The 23826-nt window shown below is 32.1% G+C and overlaps 2 protein-coding genes across 2 annotated transcripts in view; one reads left to right on the forward strand and one right to left on the reverse strand.

Moving 5' to 3' along the window:
* Positions 1 to 7970, reverse strand: part of LOC139489503 (uncharacterized) — a 255507-nt gene extending 247537 nt beyond the window's left edge. The window contains exon 1 of the mRNA XM_071275986.1: positions 7893 to 7970. The gene's annotated coding sequence lies outside the window, so the exon portion shown is untranslated. The remainder of the gene's footprint in view (positions 1 to 7892) is intronic.
* The window catches only part of LOC139489504 (uncharacterized), an 81515-nt gene continuing 65589 nt past the window's right edge, over positions 7901 to 23826 (forward strand). The window contains exons 1-6 of the mRNA XM_071275987.1: positions 7901 to 8125; positions 13379 to 13443; positions 19363 to 19449; positions 20314 to 20375; positions 21245 to 21418; positions 22839 to 22985. Of these exons, the coding sequence (XP_071132088.1) occupies positions 13385 to 13443; positions 19363 to 19449; positions 20314 to 20375; positions 21245 to 21418; positions 22839 to 22985 (529 nt within the window). The 5' untranslated portion in view covers positions 7901 to 8125; positions 13379 to 13384. The remainder of the gene's footprint in view (positions 8126 to 13378; positions 13444 to 19362; positions 19450 to 20313; positions 20376 to 21244; positions 21419 to 22838; positions 22986 to 23826) is intronic.

Below are 23826 nucleotides of genomic sequence, written 5' to 3' on the forward strand. Positions count from 1 at the left end.
AATGTCCTATCATTGTCTGAACGCAGTCGTTTAATTTCGTAACAGATTCCTACGGGTCGGGAAGGGTCCGAATAGTTCGGCGAAGCACCCCGACAGTTAGGTGCGTCCCGTAACATTCGGGGAAACTTAGCCGATTTAGTCTAGTCGGATTACAATCGTGCCTATGTCGTGACAGATTCTGCTGTATCGGATCAAAATCCTAACAATGTTCTGTGTATTCTGGACGGTGTCCTGTGGAACGGGAATGATCCGGAGAAATTTTTCATTGCTGTTTTTCTGCCGATTGAGTCCAGATTGCATCCAGATCTTGTGGGGATTGCGAACCGTTTTTGCCGAAACCGTTCCGGAACAGTCCCGTTATTAATACGAAATTCGTCAATAATACCCACGTCAGAGTCCCGACAATTACAGAATACAATACGACTGAGACCAGACAAAGCCGTTTGCAATGCGATAGAGCCGACCTTAATAGGATAACGTTCCGACAGTACCTGCTCATCCAGATTATGCCGACTGTTTTCGAACGGATAACTTCCGTCAGCGTCGGTTCACTGTCTGGTCACTGTCTGATCTCTGTCGGATTTCATTCGGTAGAATCGGGACGAAGTCGTAACATATTCGGTCGAATTTTACCTGGCGAAAAATACAAATTGGATTAAAAGCCGATTGAGAACGGGATTATCGGGATAAATTCGCTTAGAAACGGTTGAATATCGATGCTTCCTGAACAATATCTGATTGTTGTCGTGATTAAATTATTTTTTTACAAATTTTAATCAAAGTTTGAATTTTCATCCACGATTCACAGGATCTTGATCAGACTTTTGACAAATTTTAATCGGGAATGGTCCTGTCAAGGACGGCAGTATAAATCGTGAATGTGTGACCCCAGCTTAACGCATTTATCCCATCCCATCGAACTAGAGATAAAGGATACAATAGATACAGTTAAGTCGGCCTCATATCTTGACTTACATCTTAATATTGACAATGAGGGTCGGTCGAAAACAAAACTTTACGACAAAAGAACTGATTTCAGCTTTCCAATTGTGAACTTTCCATTTCTAAGTAGCAACATTCCAACACCTGCATACGGGGTATATATCTCCCAGTTTATACGATATTCCCATGCTTGCATTTCCTATCATGATTTTCTTGATAGAGGGTTGCTGCTCACAAGGAAGCTATTTAACTAAGAGTTCCAAATGGTGAAGTTGAAATCATCCCTTCATATATTTTACGGACGCCATCACGAGTTGGTTGACCGTTAAGGAATAACCGTTTCACAAATGATATCGGATATGTTCCTTACGTCGTAACTACAAACCCCTTCTCTTTCATGAATGTGACCTACCTAATTAGACTATTTACCGAATTTGTAATTACATAAGCAAGAAGACAGTTGCCACATGTGGAGCAGGATCTGCTTACCCTTCCGTAGCACCTGAGATCACCCCTAGTTTTTGGTGGGGTTCGTGTTGCTTATTCTTTAATTTTCTATGTTGTGTCATATGTTCTATTGTTGTCTGTTTGTCTTTTTCATTTCTAGCCAGGCGTTGTCAGTTTATTTTCGATTTATGAGTTTGACTGTCCCTCTGGTATATTTCGTCCCTCTTTTATGTGGATAACAGTGGATACAACCAAATTTTATAACGAGCTAAACTTCTCTCAATTGTATGACAGTCGCATAGAATTAATTATATTGACAATGATGTGTGAGCAAAACCAAAAAAACATTGTAAGTAAAAATTATCTATGAATAGTTCAACAAGTATTGGTTTGAATGTACCAAAGTTAAAGAAATCCAATTCAAAACATGTAAGACCAGAAGACTTAACCCAATATCATTGTTTGATTACTTCCATATCACGATCAAGAACAAACTTTAATGAAAAGAATTTGATATGCGGAAAGTTTAAATGTAACGGTTTTTAGATTTAAGTAGTTCACTTTTTTTTTTAAATGAATGTAACTCATTGATACCTAATACCTTCCACTTTAATGAAATGACAAGTAATACATTTTTATATATATTTACTGAAATAATTAAGAATAAAATACTTAGTAAATGTTTGTGAACATAAATTTTAAAGATTTTTCAATTTCGCAGTTATGATACAGTTATAGTTGTGAAAATAGGTAGTTGGCAGAGTAGTAGATTCTGAAAAGACAAAACGGAAAAATATTAAAACCCCAATGCATAATAAAAGAGGGACGAAAGTTACCAGAGGGACAGTCAAACTCATAAATCGAAAATAAACTGACAATGCCAAGGCAAAAAAATGAAAAGGACAAACAGACAAACAATAGTACACATGACACAACATAGAAAACTTTAAAAAGTTTTCCTTCAAGTTCAATCTGCCTATGCACACGGTTTCGCTTCTTCTAGCATTCATGCAATCCATCTAGTTTTATTTTTTATCTTCATTTGTATGTTCGTATTTATCATATGAGATTGGAATACCAGTTATTTTTTAGGCCTCTATTTTACAAATACGAATGACGCTGACGAGGAAATGCAAACTTGACAAACGAAAGCTACATTTGCCTTTGCACAAAGTCTAGTTTTCTTGGAGATATAGGGCAGTGTTGCGATAATTTCACAGACACATCAGTTTAAATCCCGCTGTTGGAAGAACACACTTTTGCCAAAAAAACATTTGCAGATCTGAAGACATGGTAGATACGAGTTATGTTGTTAGACACATATAACCCTAATGAAAATCAAACTCGAACGAAGTGCTTTGCTGGATTTACCTTCATCAGAAAGGCTCATACTTTAACAATAGAAAACAAGGGATAAATCATCCTTTACGACAAAAAAATATCCAGCTGATCAGTAATATATACCATCTGAATGATACAATATAAAACTCACTGTAACAGTTTGTTAATATGGGGTTTGAAACTTCGTACGTACGAATTCAGTAATAAGTAGGGATTAGCGAGGCATTTCTGGATAACGGAATAATAAAATATAAACCTATTCATATAAATACGCACACAATATTATTTTCCTATTGTGTAATCGAGTTAAAGAAAACACATTGACGCTGACGAATGTCATTTGTTGTAACTATAATTTATGGTGGGTTCCAAATCTATGGCAGATTCCTTATCTATGGCAAATGTGACGTTACAAACGTCAAACAACTCAAATCTATGGCAGATTTTTGTTTTCTCAAATTCTATGGCAGATTTTTGTTTTCTCAAATTCTATGGCAGATTTTTGTTTTCTCAAAATCTATGGCAGATCTTTAAATTGCGTCTCAATTGAATAACGCAATATTACATGGTAGCCGCCACAAACGATTGCGAATCTCATAGATTTGAACTCGATTCCAGATGAAGGTAATATCCTGGACAACAATTTGCGGATGGTTAAAAGGAAGATGTGACCTATTATTCGGAAGAATGTGCTGTACCGAACAAAACCCGCGTTGAACAAGCTAGGGCACAACTTTTTTTAGTACCGGATTATTAAACTAGAGGCTCTAAAGAGCCTGTGTCGCTCACCTTGGTCTATGTGCATATTAAACAAAGGACACAAATGGATTCATGACAAAATTGTAGTTTGGTGATGGTGATGTGTTTGAAGTTCTTACTTTACTGAACGATTTTGCTTCTTACAATTATATCTATAATGAACTTTCCCATTAGTAACAGAGAACTATATTTGGTAAAAAATTACATAAATTTACCAAATTAATGAAAATTGTTAAAAATTGACTATAAAGGGCAATAACTCCTTAAGGGGTCAATTGACCATTTAGGTCATGTTGACTTATTTGTAGATCTTACTTTGCTGAACATTATTGCTGTTTACAGTTTATCGCTATCTATAATAGTATTCAAGATAACCAAAAAACGGCAAAATTTCTTTAAAAATTACCAATAGGAGGGCAGCAACCCAACAACCAGTTTTCCAATTCATCTGAAAAATTCAGGGCAGATAGATATTGACTTGATTAACAATTTTACTGTCAGATTTGCTCTAAATGCTTTGGTTTCATAGTTATAAGCCAAAAACTGCATTTTACCCTTATGTTCTATTTTTAGCTGTGGCGGCCATCTTGGTTGAATGGCCAGGTCATCGGACACATTTTTCAAACTAGATACCCCAAAGATGATTGTGGCCTAGTAGTTTCAGCGGAGATTTTTGTAAAAGATTACTTAGATTTATGAAAAATGGTTAAAAATTGACTATAAAGGGCAATAACTCCTAAAGGGGTCAACTGACCATTTCGGTCGTGTTGACTTATTTGTAAGTCTAACTTTGCTGAACATTATTGATGTTTACAGTTTATCTCTATCTATAATAATATTCAAGATAATAACCAAAAACAGCAAACTTTCCTCAAAATTACCAATTCAGGGGTTGACCAATTTAACTGAAAATTTCAGGGCAGATAGATCTCGACGTGATAAACATTTTTATTTATGTCAGATTTCCTCAAAATGCTTTGGTTTTTGAGTTATAAGCCAAAAACTGCATTTTACCCCTATGTTCTATTTTTAGCCGTGGTGGCCATCTTTGTTGGTTGACCAGGTCACACCACACATTTTTTAAACTAGATACCCCAAAGATGATTGTGGTCAAGTTTGGATTAATTTGGCCCAGTAGTTTCAGAGGAGAATATTTTTGTAAAAGATTACTTTAATTTACAAAAAATGGTTAGAAATTGTCTATAAAGGGCAATAACTCATAAACGGGTCGACTGACCATTTTGATCATTTGACTTATTTGTAGATCTTACTTTGCTGACCATTATTGCTGTTTACAGTTTATCTCTATCTATAATAATATTCAAGATAATAACCAAAAACAGCAAATTTTCCTCAAAATTACCAATTCAGGGGCAGCAACCCAACAACCAATTGACCGATTCATCTGAAAATTTCAGGGCAGATAGATCTTGACCTGATAAACATTTTTAACCCATGTCAGATTTGCTCTTTATGCTTTGGTTTTTGAGTTATAAGCCAAAAACTGCATTTTACCCCTATGTTTTATTTTTAGCCGTGGCGGCCATCTTGGTTGGTTGACCGGGGCACGCCACACATTTTTTAAACTAGATACCCCAATAATGATTGTGGTCAAGTTTGGTTCAATTTGGCCCCGTAGTTTCAGAGGAGAAGATTTTTGTAAAAGTTAACGACGACGACGGACGACGACGGACGACGGACGCCAATTGATGAGAAAAGCTCACTTGGCCCTTTGGGCCAGGTGAGCTAAAAAGGAGTTATAGTAAATATTTTACTATCTGCAGCTGGCAAAGTTTATTAAGTGAAAGATAAAATTAACGGATATCTATTTGATCAACAAATAAAACAGATGTATTAAAGGGGCACTAGCTACGATTTATATAAAGAAATAAAGTATGATTTTTTTTAGATCAATCATTAATCAAATTGGAATAATGAAATAATAATTTGCTTTTAGCAATCAATTTCCTTTAATTTTGTTGAAATAAGCGATTAAACATAATTTTTGACTGATTCACTTGCAAGTGAAAACGTCATCATCATTCTAACCGGTATTCATGTGAACTTCAAGTTAACCCCTAGCTAGAGATTGACAACGCATGCATTGTACGTGTACTGGTTATTTAAAGAAAAAGAATGTCAACAATGAAAGTGAAACTACGGTAAATCATTTGATTACTAATTCGATGCACATAAAATCATTCTTATATGGTTAAAAACAATGAGAAACATCTATTTTTAATCTATAAAATAAAATCAAACAGACCTATAAAAATGCAATTGCACGTGTTGGTTTAATCTATTCGTACCTTTATTTTTGTTTACATCGCTTATATGGTCATCTGAGGTCAAATCGATAGTTAATTAGATGGCGTCTGGACTAAAATACACACGAAACGAACCTTTATATTATCTACCCCATGCTCTGTAAACTGTTTATTTTAGACTTTTGATAGTTTGGATAAATGTTTTACATTGTTATAAACCAAATATGAGAATTTGAGTCAAATCGGTAACAATGAATTTGACAGCTAGTGCCCCTTTAATATAACGATAAAATAAATATTATTTGAAAATTCAAACTGTTTATTTTTTATTTTTTTTTAACTTTTTATTTGTTAAGGGACTCACTAGTTGGTCTAAGGAATGGGTTAAATATAGGTTCCATGATTATATAGATTTTTTTTAATTTTTACGGGGCACAACATTTCAAGCCTGAAGTCTGTATTGAGGAATTCATCATTTACAAAAAAATATTTGGTTACCATCACGATTTGGTTGACCATCATTTCACAAATGTTTATAGACATGTCGCACATTTCCATTGGTTTCAGACAAGTCATTGATCATGTGTGACCCGCCATGACATTTGCAGGCTTATGGAGGTAGAACGTCATTGTTAGAAAAATTAAAACATGATAAATATCGAGATTCAATGAAATACGTATTTGTGAAGAAGAGATTAACACTTCTTTTTTGCGGATGCCGAACTATACATCATATATATTTTTTGAAGAAGTTTTACTTTATCGTTTGAAGTGAAAAATATTTGAATCTACATTTTTATTGATACCCCAAAAAAAATTAAAAAATTCTGCTCTATAGATTTCCTTTCATAAATGAAGTCTGGAATATATCCAACAAATGCAACGTATAAATGCATATAAGGGAACACCTACCTATAAACTGTTACGCGTCGCATACTATGTATAGAGACATGCATAATAAATCTAAATTAAAAAAATGAATTCTTAAAGCTTACTTTGACAAATTTTAAACTAACGTTATTTCAACAAGTTTGGATTACATGTTCTAAAATAGAGCTAAGAATTGTTTGTATTGTAGTAAATTTAAGTCTTTGAAATTTTATTCAAATACGCTATTGAACATTACTAAGAGCCAATAAATACAATAATTTTGTATTTTATAAATAAGTGCCTTCAATAAATAAAGGTCGTCATAGAAAAGTCTCATTTTCATACCGGTATGATTTTGAGACAATGTACCCTGCTAAACTTGGAAGTGGCTAGTCACATATAGTTAACACAATGACGTTCTACCTCCATAAGCCTAGATATGTCGTGGCTGGTCACATATATGTACATATATGTACTGCTGTACTGCATTGCTTTCCATTTGCTCAAAATTTGCCATAGATTTAGAAACAACAAAAATCCGCCATAGATTAGGAAATTACAAAACTCGCCATATATTTGGATTGTAAAAAACCTGATATAGATTTGGGATGAAATGACGTCACATTTGCCATAGATTAGGAATCTGCCATTGAATAAAAAAATAACTTAATTACAGAAATCGCTTAAATTTTACAATAGTTCAGTTTAAGTACAGTTTATTTGAAAATTATAATAAAAAATATAGAGCACCGATGATTATTTCAATTTTAATGCCAAAACAAATGGCAATTTTGCACCAAAGGGAAATAATTTTGAGCTTTTTCAATGATATATACATTTTAAAAGTCATCTGAGGCCAACACGAATTGATTTTTTTGAATGATTTTTTGTACCATATGATAAAGTAACAACTAATAAAGGTACTTAATAAAATTTGCAATGGAAAATAAATGTTTGATTTTTTCTGAAATTTGTATCGCCTCGAGCCTCATTAACAACGACCGAGATTGAAAATACTAATTTTGATTTAGCACTCTCGTTGATACAAGATTTTTTTTAAAACATGTAAAATTTGCATTAGTATCTTTTCAGATTTTGTTTACACATAACATAATTACATTACATATATATATATTTCAAGCTGTTGGAAAACTTTTAAGGTATAAGATATCACGTGTTTGACACTGGCATCGTTGTAGATTTAACAAAAATCTCTGTAAATTTCAATCTTGCGAGTGAAACAAAAATAGAAGAATTTGGTCCTACCTTGTTTATTCTTCAATTATCATTCAACATAGCTCACATAAATTTTTGATTGTTAGCCTTTTATTTAAAAATCCTAGTGTCGACAATATGAACATTACTTGAAGGAGTGTTTTTTAAAATATTACAATTGGTCAAACAAACCAGGAAGAATAGGATTCATATTTAAAGTATTTCGCAGTTATTATTTGTAAATTGTAAACGGTGCAGCATTTTTAAATTGACTCCATATAAAGGTAAGACACTTAATTATGAACATATAGATATATGTTTGAATAGGTTCTTCATGTAAATCGAGGTTGATTAGGAAAAAAAAAAAAGATTTGCTAACAAGTAAAATAAGCATGAACAGTTAAATCACAAAAATACTGAACTGCAAGGAAAATTCAATGAATGTTTAGTTTTATGTGCTAGAGTTATCGCAAAAGGAATACATTTGAAGTATGAGAATTTTACTAAAGAAGATCCATTTCACTTTGTACTGAGCTACTTTTAGTTTTCACCGTAACACATTTAATGAGATACTTCCAACCATTAAGATCTAAAACTGGAAACATCTTTTGTTTGCTTCTACTTTAAAAAAAAAGCAAATTTATTCATATATAAACCATTCTTAATAAAAGTTTAAAGATTTGTTTAAATATTACTGATATAAAAAGAAAGAAATTAAATATATACGAACAGATGAAATGAAATCGTACTGAAAAACGTGTCCGTCTAATGCTTAGTTCGTTTCTGTGTGTGTTAAATTTTGTGTCGTCATTCGCCTCTTATATTTAATGCGTGTCTCTCGGTTTTGATTTGTGACCCGGATTTTTTTTCTATCGAATTATAAGTTTTGAAGATCGGTATACTACTGTTGCCTTTATTTGGCACAACAAATCATCATCTTCAGTATACTTGTTTTCGAAATATAATATAACAATACCAGTTTATTATTCGGTCACTCCGAAGTTTAACTCTGTAACCCTCCCCTTTATCGACATGAAACAATTCAAATTTAGGTAGATGTGAATACAGTTTTTTATGAGCACATACCTCCCTCTAATCTCTTTACTCTGTCATGTTAACAACATTAATAAGCAGCAAGACTGCAACATAAAGTATTAGGTATAAGAACACGGTCAAGATTAATAGAAGACAAGTTTCCTATGATCTCTTATATTACTTAATAGAGAGAATGAAGATATCACTGGGATGTTTAACCTCATAAGTCGATGACGAACTGATTATGTCATTGAAAAAAAATTTAAACACCGAAAAGACAACAATTCACAAAACACAACAATATGTAACATCAAACAACACGAGCCCCAGAAATTTAAAACTGTTCCGAAAGAATGAGAAGACAGATCCTGGTCTTCATTTGTTACTCATGTATGTATTATAAGTGTAGTAGGGGAATGTTTGAGCATCCCCTACTATGCATACATTACTCGATATTAAAACAAATAGTAAACAATCAGTACATTTGAAGATTGACGACCTTTTGGTATCTGAATAACTTTTATTTATTGTTTTGATCTTAGAATGCGTTTGATTCAATGCAACAGAAACGTGTACGATCTGCACTTGAGGGGTTGACTTGAACCATCATTATCAAAACTATAGATATATTTTATTCTGTTTGTATCTATATATAGAATGGTATAGCATGTAGCTTACATGTGACATTTTCGAAAGTTACATTGCAGTTTTACCAGCGGTTAGATTTATTTTGAGTCTTATGTTGACATGCATCCATAGTATAGAACCATTAATGATGGAGGAACCTCTATATTCCAAAGAATGACACATCTGAACATACACTTTCTATGGTACCAAGTAATTAGTTTTCGAAATTTTTCCGGATGCAAGCAATATATTTATTCTATGCCAATAAATATATGGTTTATTCCATAAAGAAAGGATATATTTAGCTTATCGTTTGGTGTAAATATGCAAACTACATTTGCTTTAACACAAATAAGCAATATTCAAACAGAAAGTAGATTCAACAAGCATATTAAGTTATATCGTATAGTTTTAACACTCTGTAAACATAGTTTCGCGTGTCATTGATCACTTTCATAATATCTGTCCCGAATATGATACATATGTATAACAAATAATCTTTATTTCAACTTTTGACTTCGGTGAACCCAATAAATTTTAAATAACCATAATATTAGCCACAATTGTAGTATTACTTATTAAAAAAGTAACAAAAAACTTTACAATAACGATAGAAAAGACATTGTCCACTGGGAACATACACAGATACTAACTGTTTATATTATACTTTGTTACAAATATTGTAAAAAAAAAAGCATTCTAGATATTGTTGATGGTAAAAAGAAATGCATTTAAGTCAAAAGCAGGAAACGAATAAGGCATGAAAGGGGAAATACCTATAGAAATTTAGAAAATCTAATGATCAATAGGTAAATGATTGATTGTGTCCCCTATTGTGCCGGTTGTACTACAGTATTGGTTCGGTTGAATCATGTATAGCAAGAGACGCTTTACCTGTCTACGCACCGATCTATGTTGATTTTTTTAAGTTTCTGCGACTCCTGCAACTTGGTGTTTATGCTTTGACATGTATTTGCTAATTGGATTTTTTGATATTTGAAAATTGGTATTCGAAATTAACTCGTCGAATATCCGTTGTTCTGCTGAATAGGTCCCACACATGACCTTTTTTTATACTTGAATTCAAATTTATACACATGAGTGAATAAGAATTATGTATTTGAAATTTATTTTTTAACCGACCATACACTGCAGCGACCATTATTAAGGGACATATCTTTATCAATCATGGATGGAATGGGTTTTGTTTTCATGAAGCCCGTAGTATACTTTAACGTCGAATGGTATCTAGTTGATAGCTGGCAAATTTGCAATCATACCAAACATCCTAATTGTAACATGAGTCTGTGTGGATCCTTATATTTTTACCCTGACTTGTATCTTATTGATGGAGTTATGAGATTTGAATATTGGTATACTGTAGCCTACAGGAGACTCACTAGCGAATATACCAGCACTAGTATGTTGGCAAGACATTGGTTATCGGGTATTTTCTGTTATTTCACTGTTCATTTAACCTTTAAAAAACCCTAACACTCTGATGTTCCCAGTACAGTAATCGATTAGATCATGTTTTCTACAATTTTTGGCTGTGAACGCTTTACAACTTCGAAATGATTTGGCCTAATGTATGATTCGTGAGGCCCTATATGGACGTAAACTGAGTTTCATATAACTAATCATAAGCCTTATCTTTTTATAAGTACTTAAAAAATATATAACATCACTAAGGTAACGAATAGCTTTTATGCCCCACATATTGTGTATTTCGGTCTATGTGTTCATTCGTCCGTCCGTACGTTTGGCTGTCCGTGTGTTCTGCTTCAATTTAAAGTTGTTTGGTCAAGGTAGTTTTTTTATGAAGTTGAGTCCAATCAACTTGAAACTTAGTACACATGTTCCACATGATATGATCTTTATTATTTCTAATGCAAAAATAAGAGTTTTGCCCCAATGTTAAGGTCTACTATACATAGGAAATGATAGTGCGAGTGGGACATCCTTGTACTTTGGACACATTCTTGTTTTTTCAAAAAAATTGTTAGGTATTTATCTTTATCTATCTTTGTGTTGTTTTGTTCAATTTTTAAGTCTCTAATTTGAAATGATTGGCCTTATATATGATTTGTGAGGCCCTTTATGGACGTAAACTGAGTTTCATGTTGAAGTATAAAGACCAAATGTTTTAGGTTCCGTAACTAAAATCAATACACTGGAACATAAATTGAAAATATTCGTATGCATATTATCGATGACTATATCAAAAAATCGACTAATTGACTTATGACTTTCGAACAGCGGTATGCTACTGTTGCCTTTATTTACCACTATTAATTTGTGTTTGGTTTACGCTTTTTTGAAAAGTCATTTACAACAAGTTGCTCTTCTTGTTAACCACTTGTAACACCAATTGAATTCTAGCTTCTATATTCATGCACAATTCTTTAGTAGCAATATACCAACTTCAACTGCATATATGGGAAATACATTTTCCGATTTTTTTATATTCAAGAGCTTGCAGCTGCTACTCAGACTTTATAAAACGTCACCAGTGTCTAAGCAGAAAGTTGATGAACCAATGGTTTGTCAAGATACGTCTCTTCCTTTTCTTGAACAGGTCACTGGAAAATACCAAGACCTTTTTGATAAATATTCCATATCAACTTCACAAATAATACACGATGGTCTTGAAGTTTATTTTCTAGGTATTGACGTTGTTTATCATCTTAATAGCGAATTGTAGTATTCTTTTATCTGTCTTTGTCAATAATACTTCTACTGTTTAGTCTACTTTTCGTAATATCTATTTGACATGGCTCTGTACATACACATCCAGTCATCGTGTCATTGTTCCATTGTAAACTTTTGTATTCTTGTCTGTTATTTTTGCTGATGTGCTTTGTCTGTATGCATTATTGTGTTTCTTTTTTAAATTTTTTTTAAAGTGATTACAACTTTAACACAATGTTGACTGCTCATCCTATCTTTGAGATTTTTTAACCTGTTAAGTCTGTTTGTTTGTTGGTACAGGCGTTTTCTTATGTAGGAAATTGTGAATTAAACTAGCTAAACCTCTCAATTGTGTGATCGTCGCACACAATTATGGAATTTTATGCGATGGTCACACCAGGTTTAGCTTATTTACTCTACAGAAGAAAACGCCTCTGCCAAGTCAAGAATATGGCAATTGTTATCCAATCGATTGGTGTATTTGTGCTTTTGATTTTGTCATTAAATTGGGGATCTTCCGTTTTGAATATTCCTCGGAGTTCGGTATTTTTAATAACGTTACTTTTTGTTTGTTTGTGTGACTGTATAAGAAATTGTATATATATTATATATATATTAGAATTTCTTGTGAATTTTAGTCAAGACGCCATATAACAAACTATTGAAATGACTTTCGAAAGCTACCGACGGTCATATAACACGATATAAACATAAACATAAATATGAATAGACAGCGACCTCGTGCAGTATGATTTTTCTTTATGTTATTGATTTCATGTTATAGATTAGAAAAATAAATTAATTTTCGATTTAACCTGTATATGAATGATTTTTGTGTGGATCGAATCAGTCAATCAAATGATTCACATTTGTGTCACCTTAAAAATGTTGACATTGTTTTCTTATGATAACTGAACACGCATAGATAACTCACAATCCATCTCTTCCTAAGGAATCACATTTTAGTTCATATGAATAAGAATTAAATAAAGTCAAATCATTCTCTTTGAAGTGAACAATTCTGCATCGATTTTTCTTAGCTTAATTTTACAATATTGAACCGTACTAGCTGCTAAAAGCGATTTTTTTCTCAATGTTCACTTTCATAAATGATTGAAAAAAAACCAATATAATTTAAATTTTTATATACTTGTATACAAAAATAAGATTCGATCTAATTTCAGATTGCCATGATAAGAGCTGTGGGAGTAATAGTCTGTTTTAATGTGTTTGTATATGTTAATGCTCAGTAAGTACAGTTATTAAGTTCAATATTGCATAATAGTAGCATTTATTTTGTGAAGGAAATAACATAATGAAAAGAAAGTATACTTTGTAAATTTTCATGGATCCCAACTGCTTATTTTGATTAACCTTATTGAGGAACGAAAAGACTTGATACAATTTCATTAGCAAAATAATGTACAACAGTCTTCTTAAAAGTTTGTGGACTTTGTTAAATGAACGTTTTAATATTTCAGTTTGTATTAATTTTAACATTTAAAAAGAAATAGTAGTAATTGATTGATTGATTAACTGTTGTCCGCTAAATCCCCATTGCTTAATGTTTCATTCTTATTCGGAAACAATCGAGCATAGATAATAAAGAGCTGCACTATTAGCGCATGATACGTCCGTTGCACTTTTAGCATGTCTTTATGGTTTAAATGATTTTTTTGTACATTAATAAGGCTGTTTTCTACGATTATTCAAATAATAAATTCCCTTAGCCGTTTCCGACATTTTTTCAAGAAGAAAAATTCCACAACCGTACAACATCAAATCAGAGATTATATATAAAAAAAAACCAAAAGGGTACTTAGTTCAATAGATATAAACAAGTCACCATAGCTTCATCATAAACTGCTGAAAGCATTTTTGATTTATTATCCGAAAAAAATGGAAAAAAGCCTCATTTGTTTTAAGATAAGACTGCATAACACAAAAATGTAAAATCTGAAATTTATACAAATCAAAAGGGATCTTACATCAATAAGATATAAACAAGTCACCAAAGTTTTATCAAAGTTGGTGAAAGTGTTTTTGAGTTATTGTTCAAAACTGAAAAATCACCCTTTTTTAAGTATAAGAATTCATAACTGAAAAACGTATAATCTGAAATTTATAAAAATTGAAAGGTAGCAAGTCAACAAATATAAACAACTGACCAAAGTTTCATAAAATTTTGTGAAATTATTTATGAGGGATTGTCCGAAAACTGAAAATCCCCCCTTTTTTAAGTATAAAAATTCATAACACGGAAACGTTAATCCGATATTCATAAAAGTCGAAAGGGAGCATACGTCAATATATATAAACAATTCACAAAAGTTTCATTAAAGTTGATGAAAGTATTTTTGAGTAATTGTACGAAAACTGGAAAATCCCCCTTTTTTAAGGATAAAACTTCATTACATGGAAACGAAAAATCTGAAATTTATAAAAATCGAAAGGGAACTTACGTCAATAGATATAAACAATTCAACAAAGTTTAATAAAAGTTGGTGGAAGCGGTTTTTAGCAATTGTCCGAAGTGTGGACGACGGACGGACAGATAGACGGACAGACGGACAGACGGACGGACAACGATATACCATAATACGTCTTGTCTTAGACGGGCGTAAAAAAACGGTAGTTTTGGTTAATTTAAACTTTAACTGTATAGAGGGTATCCTGGATAGTGGCAGAAAATTTTCCTCGCAACAGGCTAGGCCACCTACTGATGACTATTTCAAGTTTTTTCAAAGAGTATTTGATTTGCAGACAGCTTAAAAAGCAAACATAGTGTACAAAACAACAGAAACACTTAACTGCAACAAAAACCAATGCCAACAAACATAGAAAAAAGTAAAATTACAAAAATACTATACTCCGAGGAAAATTGAAAATGGAAAGTCCCTTAACAAATGGCAAAATCAAATGATAAAACACATCAAACGAATGGACAACAACTGTCATATTCCTGACTTGATACAGGACTACAAGAGAAATCAGATTTAATGGTACAATTCTGATCATACGAGAATTCGATTTTATATATCCTGGTCAACTAAACAAACAAACCTTTCGTGTACAGCAGGATGGACTAAAAACGTGCTTACCATGTTTGGATACTTCATGAAACACCGAGGATAAAAAAAACTGACTAATTTACTATTTAATTTTGAATTTGAATACATGAAAGTCAACAAAAGAAACGAAACAAGGAATTTTCACTTCATACATAGCAGCAAGCAAACTAAAATTAGACATTAGACTGATGTTCTCAGTGAAGGTAAACAGGTATTATTAAGGTCTTTTCTTTTTTAAAAAGGGAAAGACCTTACTGTATTTCTTCTGTTTATTATTATTATTATTATTATTATTATTATTATTATTATTATTATTATTATTATTATTATTATTATTATTATTATTATTATTATTATTATTATTATTATTATTATTATTATTATTATTATTATTATTATTAGGTCTTTCAACCTTTCAGGTGAAAGACCTATTGTTTTTGTTCTGATTATTATTATTATTATTTTTTTTTTTCTTCCGCCAACTTTTTGTTCCTTCACTGTTTTTTTGTTTCGCAAGATGTCGCTAAGATATATGGTATATGATATCGAACAGTTAATACGCTTCTGAAACTGACACCACGTAACAAAAAACTTTACCTTGTAAGAGTTATCTCCCCGAACACTGTTTTTCTTGTTATCTCTAAGGCTTCGCAACCGTATAAGAAACCGACAAATTTATTTTTCCAAATTGCTCGTTATATTCTCAGGATGTTCTGTTTCATTTGAACCGAAGCTATCCGGAGACTCCATATGAGAGTTATCCCCCCTTTTATATATGATATAAGTGATATGCATTTCTAACTGGTAAACCATAAGTGATAGAGACCTAGGGTCTTTTGATTTAAGATCCTTGGTCCAAAAAAATGAAAATTAGGTCAAGGTCAAAGGTCAAGGTCAAATTTTAAATTTTGATTTTGGCTTATTTTCACTTACTTCATTAACTTTATAAGATTGCGACAAATTATTTTTACTAAATTGTTAGTTGCGACATGTCGTAACTAATAAATTTTGATTGGAAGGGTGCGTAGACAATAAATGGGAGTTTTTGCCCCTCTTATATTTAGAATTATGCGTAAAGTGATATTACTCATAAACCATACATAATACTGACCTAGGGTCTTTTGATTTGGGATCCTTAGTTTATGACCTTGAAATTGAGGTCAAGGTCATAGGTTAATTGGACGTTCTAGATTTTGACCTTTGCTCAAAATTCATATTTTTATATCATAAAGACATAGCAACTGACATTTTTAATTGAATCTTAATATTTTTATATCAAAACAGATCCTTATTGGTTGAAAGACCTTCAATTGTTCTTTGAACAATTGGTTTTTAATTATTATTATTATTATTATCATCATCATAATTATTAGGTCTTTCCACTTTTCGTGGAAAGACCTTTTGTTTTTCTTCTGATTAGCTTTTTTTTTTTTTTTTTTTTTTTCTTTTTCTTCTGCCGTCTGAGATGCTTTTTTGTCTTACAACATATCGAATGGATTTTTTGTCCAATGATGTTGTACAGTAATGGGGGTTTCAAAACTCACCCTGTGTGACCGAACACTTATTCTTATAGGAGTTATCTCCCCGCGTCCCCTTTTTCTTGTTATCGATATATCTCTGTTTTCACCAAATTGTTCGTTTACTCTTGAGAATGATTTGGTTTATTTTGTCTTGAGTGATCGGAAGTCATCTTATGGGAGTTATTTCCCTTTGAAAATTTAAGATAGGCGATTTGATGGCTAAATTCATACGTTATAAGTCGTAGAGGCCTACAGTCTTTTGATATGAAGTCCTTGGTCCATTTGAAGGAAATTGAGGTCAAGGTCAAAGGTCAAGGTCATATTCTAAATTTTGAATTTTGCTTGTTATCGTTACTCCACAGAAACTGTGACAGTAAATGATATGATATGTTTGGCAAATAACTGTTAACAATAAGGCGCAACTTCAACTTATTCCAGTCAAAGTGTCTTTGGTAAACCCTTATAGGAGTTTTCTCCCCTTATGTATTTGAAATCAGTATTTCTCCACAACCATACAAGTGATTGACCTCCGGTCTTCTGTTTTGAGTTCACTGACCTATGACCTTGAAATTGAGATCAAGGTCGAAGGTCAAGGTCATGTTATACATTTTAATTTTGCTTGTTATCGTTATTCAAAAGAAACTGTTACAGTTAATGATATGATTTGTTTGCCAAATTACTGTTTACAAAAAGGCGCAACTTCAACCTATTTCAGTCGAAGTGGTTTGGTTAACCCTTATAGGAGTTTTCTCCCCTTATGTATTTGAAATCAGTATTTCTCAACAACCATACAAATGATTGACCTGGCGTCTTTTGATTTGAGATCACTGACCTATGACCTTGAAATTGAGGTCAGGGTCAAAGGTCAATTTGACGTTCTAGATTTTGACCCTAAAAATTATTTTCTGATCATAATAAAACAATTAAGTCTTCTGCATATGCCTATTAATCTTATTTTTTTATATCAATTTGAAGAACCAAATTACATCAACAAGGAGTGACATTTTCGAAAATCGTTTTTTAAATTTCATTCTTATTATCGAGGTGGAAAGACCTTCAATTGTTCTCTGAAGAATTGGTTTTTAATTATTATTATTCTTTTCCCGCCAAACTTTGACAAATTTATCCGCGTTAACCGTAAGACGTGTCGCTTTCATGTTCACACTTTGTATTGGTGTCATAAATACCTATCCGGAACTCACCCTGTGAGTCGAAATATATTGTCGGTTTGGAGTAATCCCTCAGAAACCTAAAAACGTTGTTATCGTTCCAACACCGTAACCGTAAAAGGTAGAAAAATAACGAAGGGTGAAATTTGCTCAGGTCCAGACCCTGGTTCTTCGTTACATTTTGATCGAAAAGATTCAACGACTCATTGGTAGGGTTATGCCCCTATTAAAATTAACCGGTTTCGGTTGACAACCAAAACTCAGAAACCGTAAGTCGTAGACACCTAGGATCTTCACCATTCATCATCAATTCATGTGACTTTGAAAAATACCTCAAGGTCAAAAATGTGTATGTTGACCTTGACCTTTGACCTAACACCTTGTTATGGGATAATCTCAGCAATCTTAATACTTTCAGAAGTGTTGTATAGTGGAAAATGTTTGGGTCATTAATGCACAAATTTGTTACGTTTTGACCGAAGAGATTTGACCTTTCTGTAAGGGGCATAACCCCTGTTTTAGGTTCCTGAAAAGAGAAAATCAGCTTTTACTATATAACCAAAGGTCCTAAACCCATGGGGTCTTCAGCAATGACATTGGGGACTAATGACCTTGACAAAGGTCAAAAGGTCAAAGGTCAAGGTCATGTACCAGATAGCGAATTTTTACCTTATATAAAGGATTTTTAGTGTGTTTTCAAGCTTATTTTAGGTTGACCTTCACCTTTGACCTTTCAACTTTTTATTGGATATTTCAAAAGCGATCATACTTACAGAAATAGTAAATAGTGAAAAATGTTAAGTTCATTAAGGCGCAACTTTTTTACATTTTGACAGAAGAGATTTGAAATACTTAAGGGGCATAACCCCCGTTAACGGTTTCTGAAAAGACAAAATTAGCTTTAACTCTTGAACCAAAGGTCCCAGACCCATGGAGTCTTTTAAAATGACATCGTGGACCAATGGTTACAAAGGTTACAAGGTCAAAAGTCTAGGTCATGTCCTAAAAAGCGAATTTGTTGTTTTTTGTCATATTTTAACGGTTTTATGTGTGTTTGAGAGCTTTTCAATGCATTCTACGACTATTGGAACATGTATTTTACATTTCGAAAAGGAAAGACCTCTCAACTGTTCAAGAACAATTGACATTTTAATTTTATTTGCATTTGAATTTTCATCTTCGAAATTTGATTTTTTTGTCATCCTTTTCTACGATTAAATTTAACACCTTTTTTTTTCATTAGCACAGTATTCTATCGCTCCCGTTAAAGTAATATTCATTCTCTAAATCATTTGCAATTGTTCAAATAAAAAGCTTCGATGTTATAATTTTTAAGCAATAATATTATCTATTTAATAGAAAAATATTTTGTTTAACTTTTAAAAACATTTATTCGAACTAATTTCAGATCTATTTGTGGACATTATTACTCTGTAGAATCAAGATATAAATATAAGTGTGGAATATGGAATGCTTTTAGGTGTACTGGAACGAGGTAAGATATACGTATAAAGCGTTCTTTTCATGACGTCAAAAATACCTAATAATGATACTGAATTAAAAAAAATTCAGGTAGTCAATTTGAAGGTTTTATCGAACCTAATCCTTGGTAGCAAAACAAGAAATTGTGAAACTACTATATATGGTTTTTGAGTTGTTCAGTATATATGGTCACAATCATTAAACGTCATTTGCGAAATGAAAATTTCTATAGAACTTCTTGCTTTAAAAACGAAATGAAAATCTGCTACATTAGCATTACAAGTTTGAAACTTTGAATCTTTGACCAGGACGTCTGTAAAATGCAAGTCGTTCTTTTTGAGGTCTACTTTATTAACGTCGTAATAAGAATTTTAGAAAACAGCAAATCTGTTAATGACATAATACCATTTTTGGTTTGAAAATTTAGGACCTTTATGTTATGAGAATAAGTATTCAAGTACTTAAAGTGTAATTATACATTAGTTTGTTTCGAATACATTTTCAAAACATTTTCTCATAAAAGAGAAGCGCAGGCAGCAGAAAAGGGACATATACGGTTAAGTCTATATTTTCCCACAAAAAAAAATGTAGTTAAATGGCCATTTCAGTCAAAGATGTAAATTTCAATGTGTTTATAACTTTATATGGACAACGCAGATGTCATTACTGTACTAAAGTGTTCAAAAGATAACATAAACATTTGTTTTAAACGGTTTGAAAAATTTACCTAATTTTGCAATTTAAACTTCGGAGGTCAAATTAGGTACGTCTATCATCACTACACTCATTTACAACATGTTCAGTCGAAATTCATATTTTATATCTGCAGATCAGTTATAATGTATAGTATTATGATTTATAATATGTTTTCATGAAGATATCACCAGCATTATGATGAATATTGTTGTCCAGGATATGAACACTATAGTAATTGCTATCGTAAGTGTTGATCTTGCATATATTTTTATCTAACAAATCTTCCATATACTGCCAAACAAAGCGTCATAACTGTTAGCGAATTCAAACTTTATATCAGCTCTTAATGAAAAAGTATAAATTTAAAACAAAAGAGGAAAACCATTAAAACTAACAAAATCAAACTTATCAACGTATGATAACTTTTGCATTTCACAATAAATATTATACTCCATTAGAAATCACGATATTAATAGTTGAAGATAAAAATAAATCATAGTACACGGTAATCATTTAAAAGAAAGACTGTGTGATTGTTCTATTGAATACATAAACATCGAATCAGTGAAAAGTAAAAACAAAATATGCAGGGTATGCTTCTGTTTATCAACAAAATGACTTACTATGTTTCAATTCCTTCAAAATTCTGTGAACCACAAGCAGTACTGCGATTTCCCGTCATTGTATGACAGAGGTTAAAACGATACCAAAAGCTCTTTCAAAGACAACTATTAATCATTTGATATTGCTGTTAACAATATAAAATAAAATCTTAAATATCAATAAAAACTTATCAACAATTTTAAAAATTAGATATTTTATACACCACTTTCCTTACAATTTGTATATGTTTGCTCCTTAAAATAAAAAAAGGCCTATGAAAACAGAATAATAAAATCGAACTGAAGTCATTAAAGAAAAAGCAAATAGAGAACCTAAAATATGGAATCCAATGAATGCGAAATAATGATGACTGTGAAGACAATAAGTAATCATCTTTTTAAATAACATTATCACGTTAACGAGTTTTATTGTATATTATTATATTTTAAAATTGAAACTTTGATTATGCTAATCGCAGTGTGAATACAGAGTTACATTTTTTTTTGCAGCTGTATGCAATGGGAAAACGATATTGAATAATGCCTGTAACGAACCATATGCATCGGACAGCATTATATACAGAGGAGGAGGCTCAAGGAATAGTGGAGGGGGTACCTGTTCTTCACCAAATTACTGTACTAATTGCCAAGATGGATTTTATCAATATGGTGGAAAGTGCTTAAGTAAGTGCTCTTAACGCGAGGATTTTTATCAAATGCTACACATATTATCGAATGAAGGCTCAGAACACACATATGACACCAAGCTAATAAGAGTAACATTACATGAATAAAATATACAGTGGTTGAACCATATTCAACGCGGCCATTTCTCCGTTTTGTGAAATTGAGCTTGAGTCCCCCTCAATGGTTATCAATTGTAAAGTTGTGCGCTTTTGTTATTTATTTCAACAATTTTTTGTAGTACTGTATGGGGTTATTTATCAGATGTATATGAGAGGGAACTGAGCAAAAAGAAAACGTAAAATAGCAAAATTATTGAACTAAAAGTGTTCGATGCGAAAATTGGCGACTTGAAACTTGACTGATATAAAATAACTAAATATGCATACTATGATATCCTTGATTTGGTGCTCTTTTGATAGTGATGGTCTTTAACAACTTTATTTTGTTCCCATCAAAACAACTTTATTCTTTATTTTGTCCCCATCAAAACAACTTTATTCTTTATTTTACCTCGCTCAGATTGTCTTTTCATCTTCATAATGACTGGTGATTTCAACTGAGAGATAATCTTGAACCGTGGTCAAGCACTTTTCGACTTGTCGGCTATACTGATCCGCTTGCTACGTTTGTGTAGAATCTTCATGGAGCCTTGAAGCTCTGTCGGACCTTTTGTTTTCAAAGAACTCTTTGGCTCTTTCAATATTGTCTACTTTTTGTAAAGAACTATACTCAAATTGTGTCTGGCAACCTTTGGAAAGCATCATGTTCTTATCTTACTATACCGTGTTAGATAGAGACAGTGGTTTTTTGCGATAAATTTACTCGCAAGACCATGCACTTTATGTTCGTTTTCAACATAATTAACAGGTCGGCATTTGTTACATCTTCATCTGAAATTCCGTCAGTTTCAAATGTCTTCTAACTGGCTTGTTCACCAAAAGACATATTTCTTCTGGTACACAAATAACGTGATACTCAAATGATGGTCTCCGTCCTTGGCTATAAATATCCTCGTGCATTCACTACTTTATATTCGATAAATATTATGTTATTACAATATTATCGAAAGCTCATGCGCCATTTGTCCATAAATATATTAATTGACATTGCATTAGCTAAAGAAACAAAAACAACACAAATTAAAGTTTGTTTTGATATTGTTTAATGAAATACAATCAACGTATTCCAATGAAGTTACACATTCATATTTCCAATGAAAACAAAACAAACCAACTCTCCTAATATTTCCTCATCAACAAACTATACATGCGTATATGATGGTCTCATCTATGAATATTCAAGATATTTTCTCCGGAATTTTTGTGAGATAAAGCACACATATACGTTACCATCGTAGTAAGTTGTTAAGTTCAAGAGTTTAATTTCAAATAGTACTTTTTGTATATTTGTTTGACAGTTTGTCCATCGATAGACAATTGTAATCATAGAAGATGCACGACGTCTAGTGACAATCGCTGTGAGTACTGTCAGTATGAGATTGTAGACAAATTGTACTGGAGGGCGTATACAAGGCATTATGACGGACAGGAGAAGCAGTGTAAAAGTAAATTTAAATAAAAGCATAAGATACAGTTTCTACTTTAAACAACAACAGATTATGCTATTAAATTAAATGAAAAATTACAATCAAAGTAAAAACATGCGAAAATCTACATTAATTGTCCGTTGTGTTCATGTTTATTAGGATTCAATCTGCTCTGTAGAGAGTATGCTATTATAACAATTGAAAAGGATGTGTTGCGAATATACCTCTGTATTTCAGCTTAATATAACTAAAAGTAAAAAAGAAGACAGTTGATGTGGCTGTATTATTTAGTTCATAAATATGCATATATTTAATCAAACCACGACGTGTTAAAGAAGAATATCCTAACTAAAAGTGCATACTTTACATATCTAAGCGGACAATTCCTATTTTTAAAGCTTCCCATTTCTATAACATAGTCATCAAAATATATATTTAAAGAAATATCATTGTTTTAACTGAAATGAGACAAAAGTAAGAAAAACGACACAAAATATAAAAAAGAAGATGTGATATGATTGCCAATGAGACAAATCTCCACAAAACACCAAAAAAAAAACCAACCACAGAAATTAACAACTTTATGTCAACGTACGGCCTTCAACGATGAGCAAATCTCATACCGCATAGTCAGTACAAAAGGCCTCGTAATCACAAATGTAAAACAATTCAAACGAGAAAACAAAAGACCTAATTATGTACAAAAAAAATGAACGTAAAACAAATATGTAACAAAAAAACAAACGACAACAGACAAAGGCTCCTGTCTTTGGACAGACACATACATACACAATGTGACGGGGTTAAACATGTTACCGAGATCCCAATCCTCCCATAATCTGGGACAGTAGAGTAACAG

Source organism: Mytilus edulis, chromosome 9, assembly GCF_963676685.1.
Source record: "Mytilus edulis chromosome 9, xbMytEdul2.2, whole genome shotgun sequence".
NCBI classification, from domain to species: domain Eukaryota; kingdom Metazoa; phylum Mollusca; class Bivalvia; order Mytilida; family Mytilidae; genus Mytilus; species Mytilus edulis.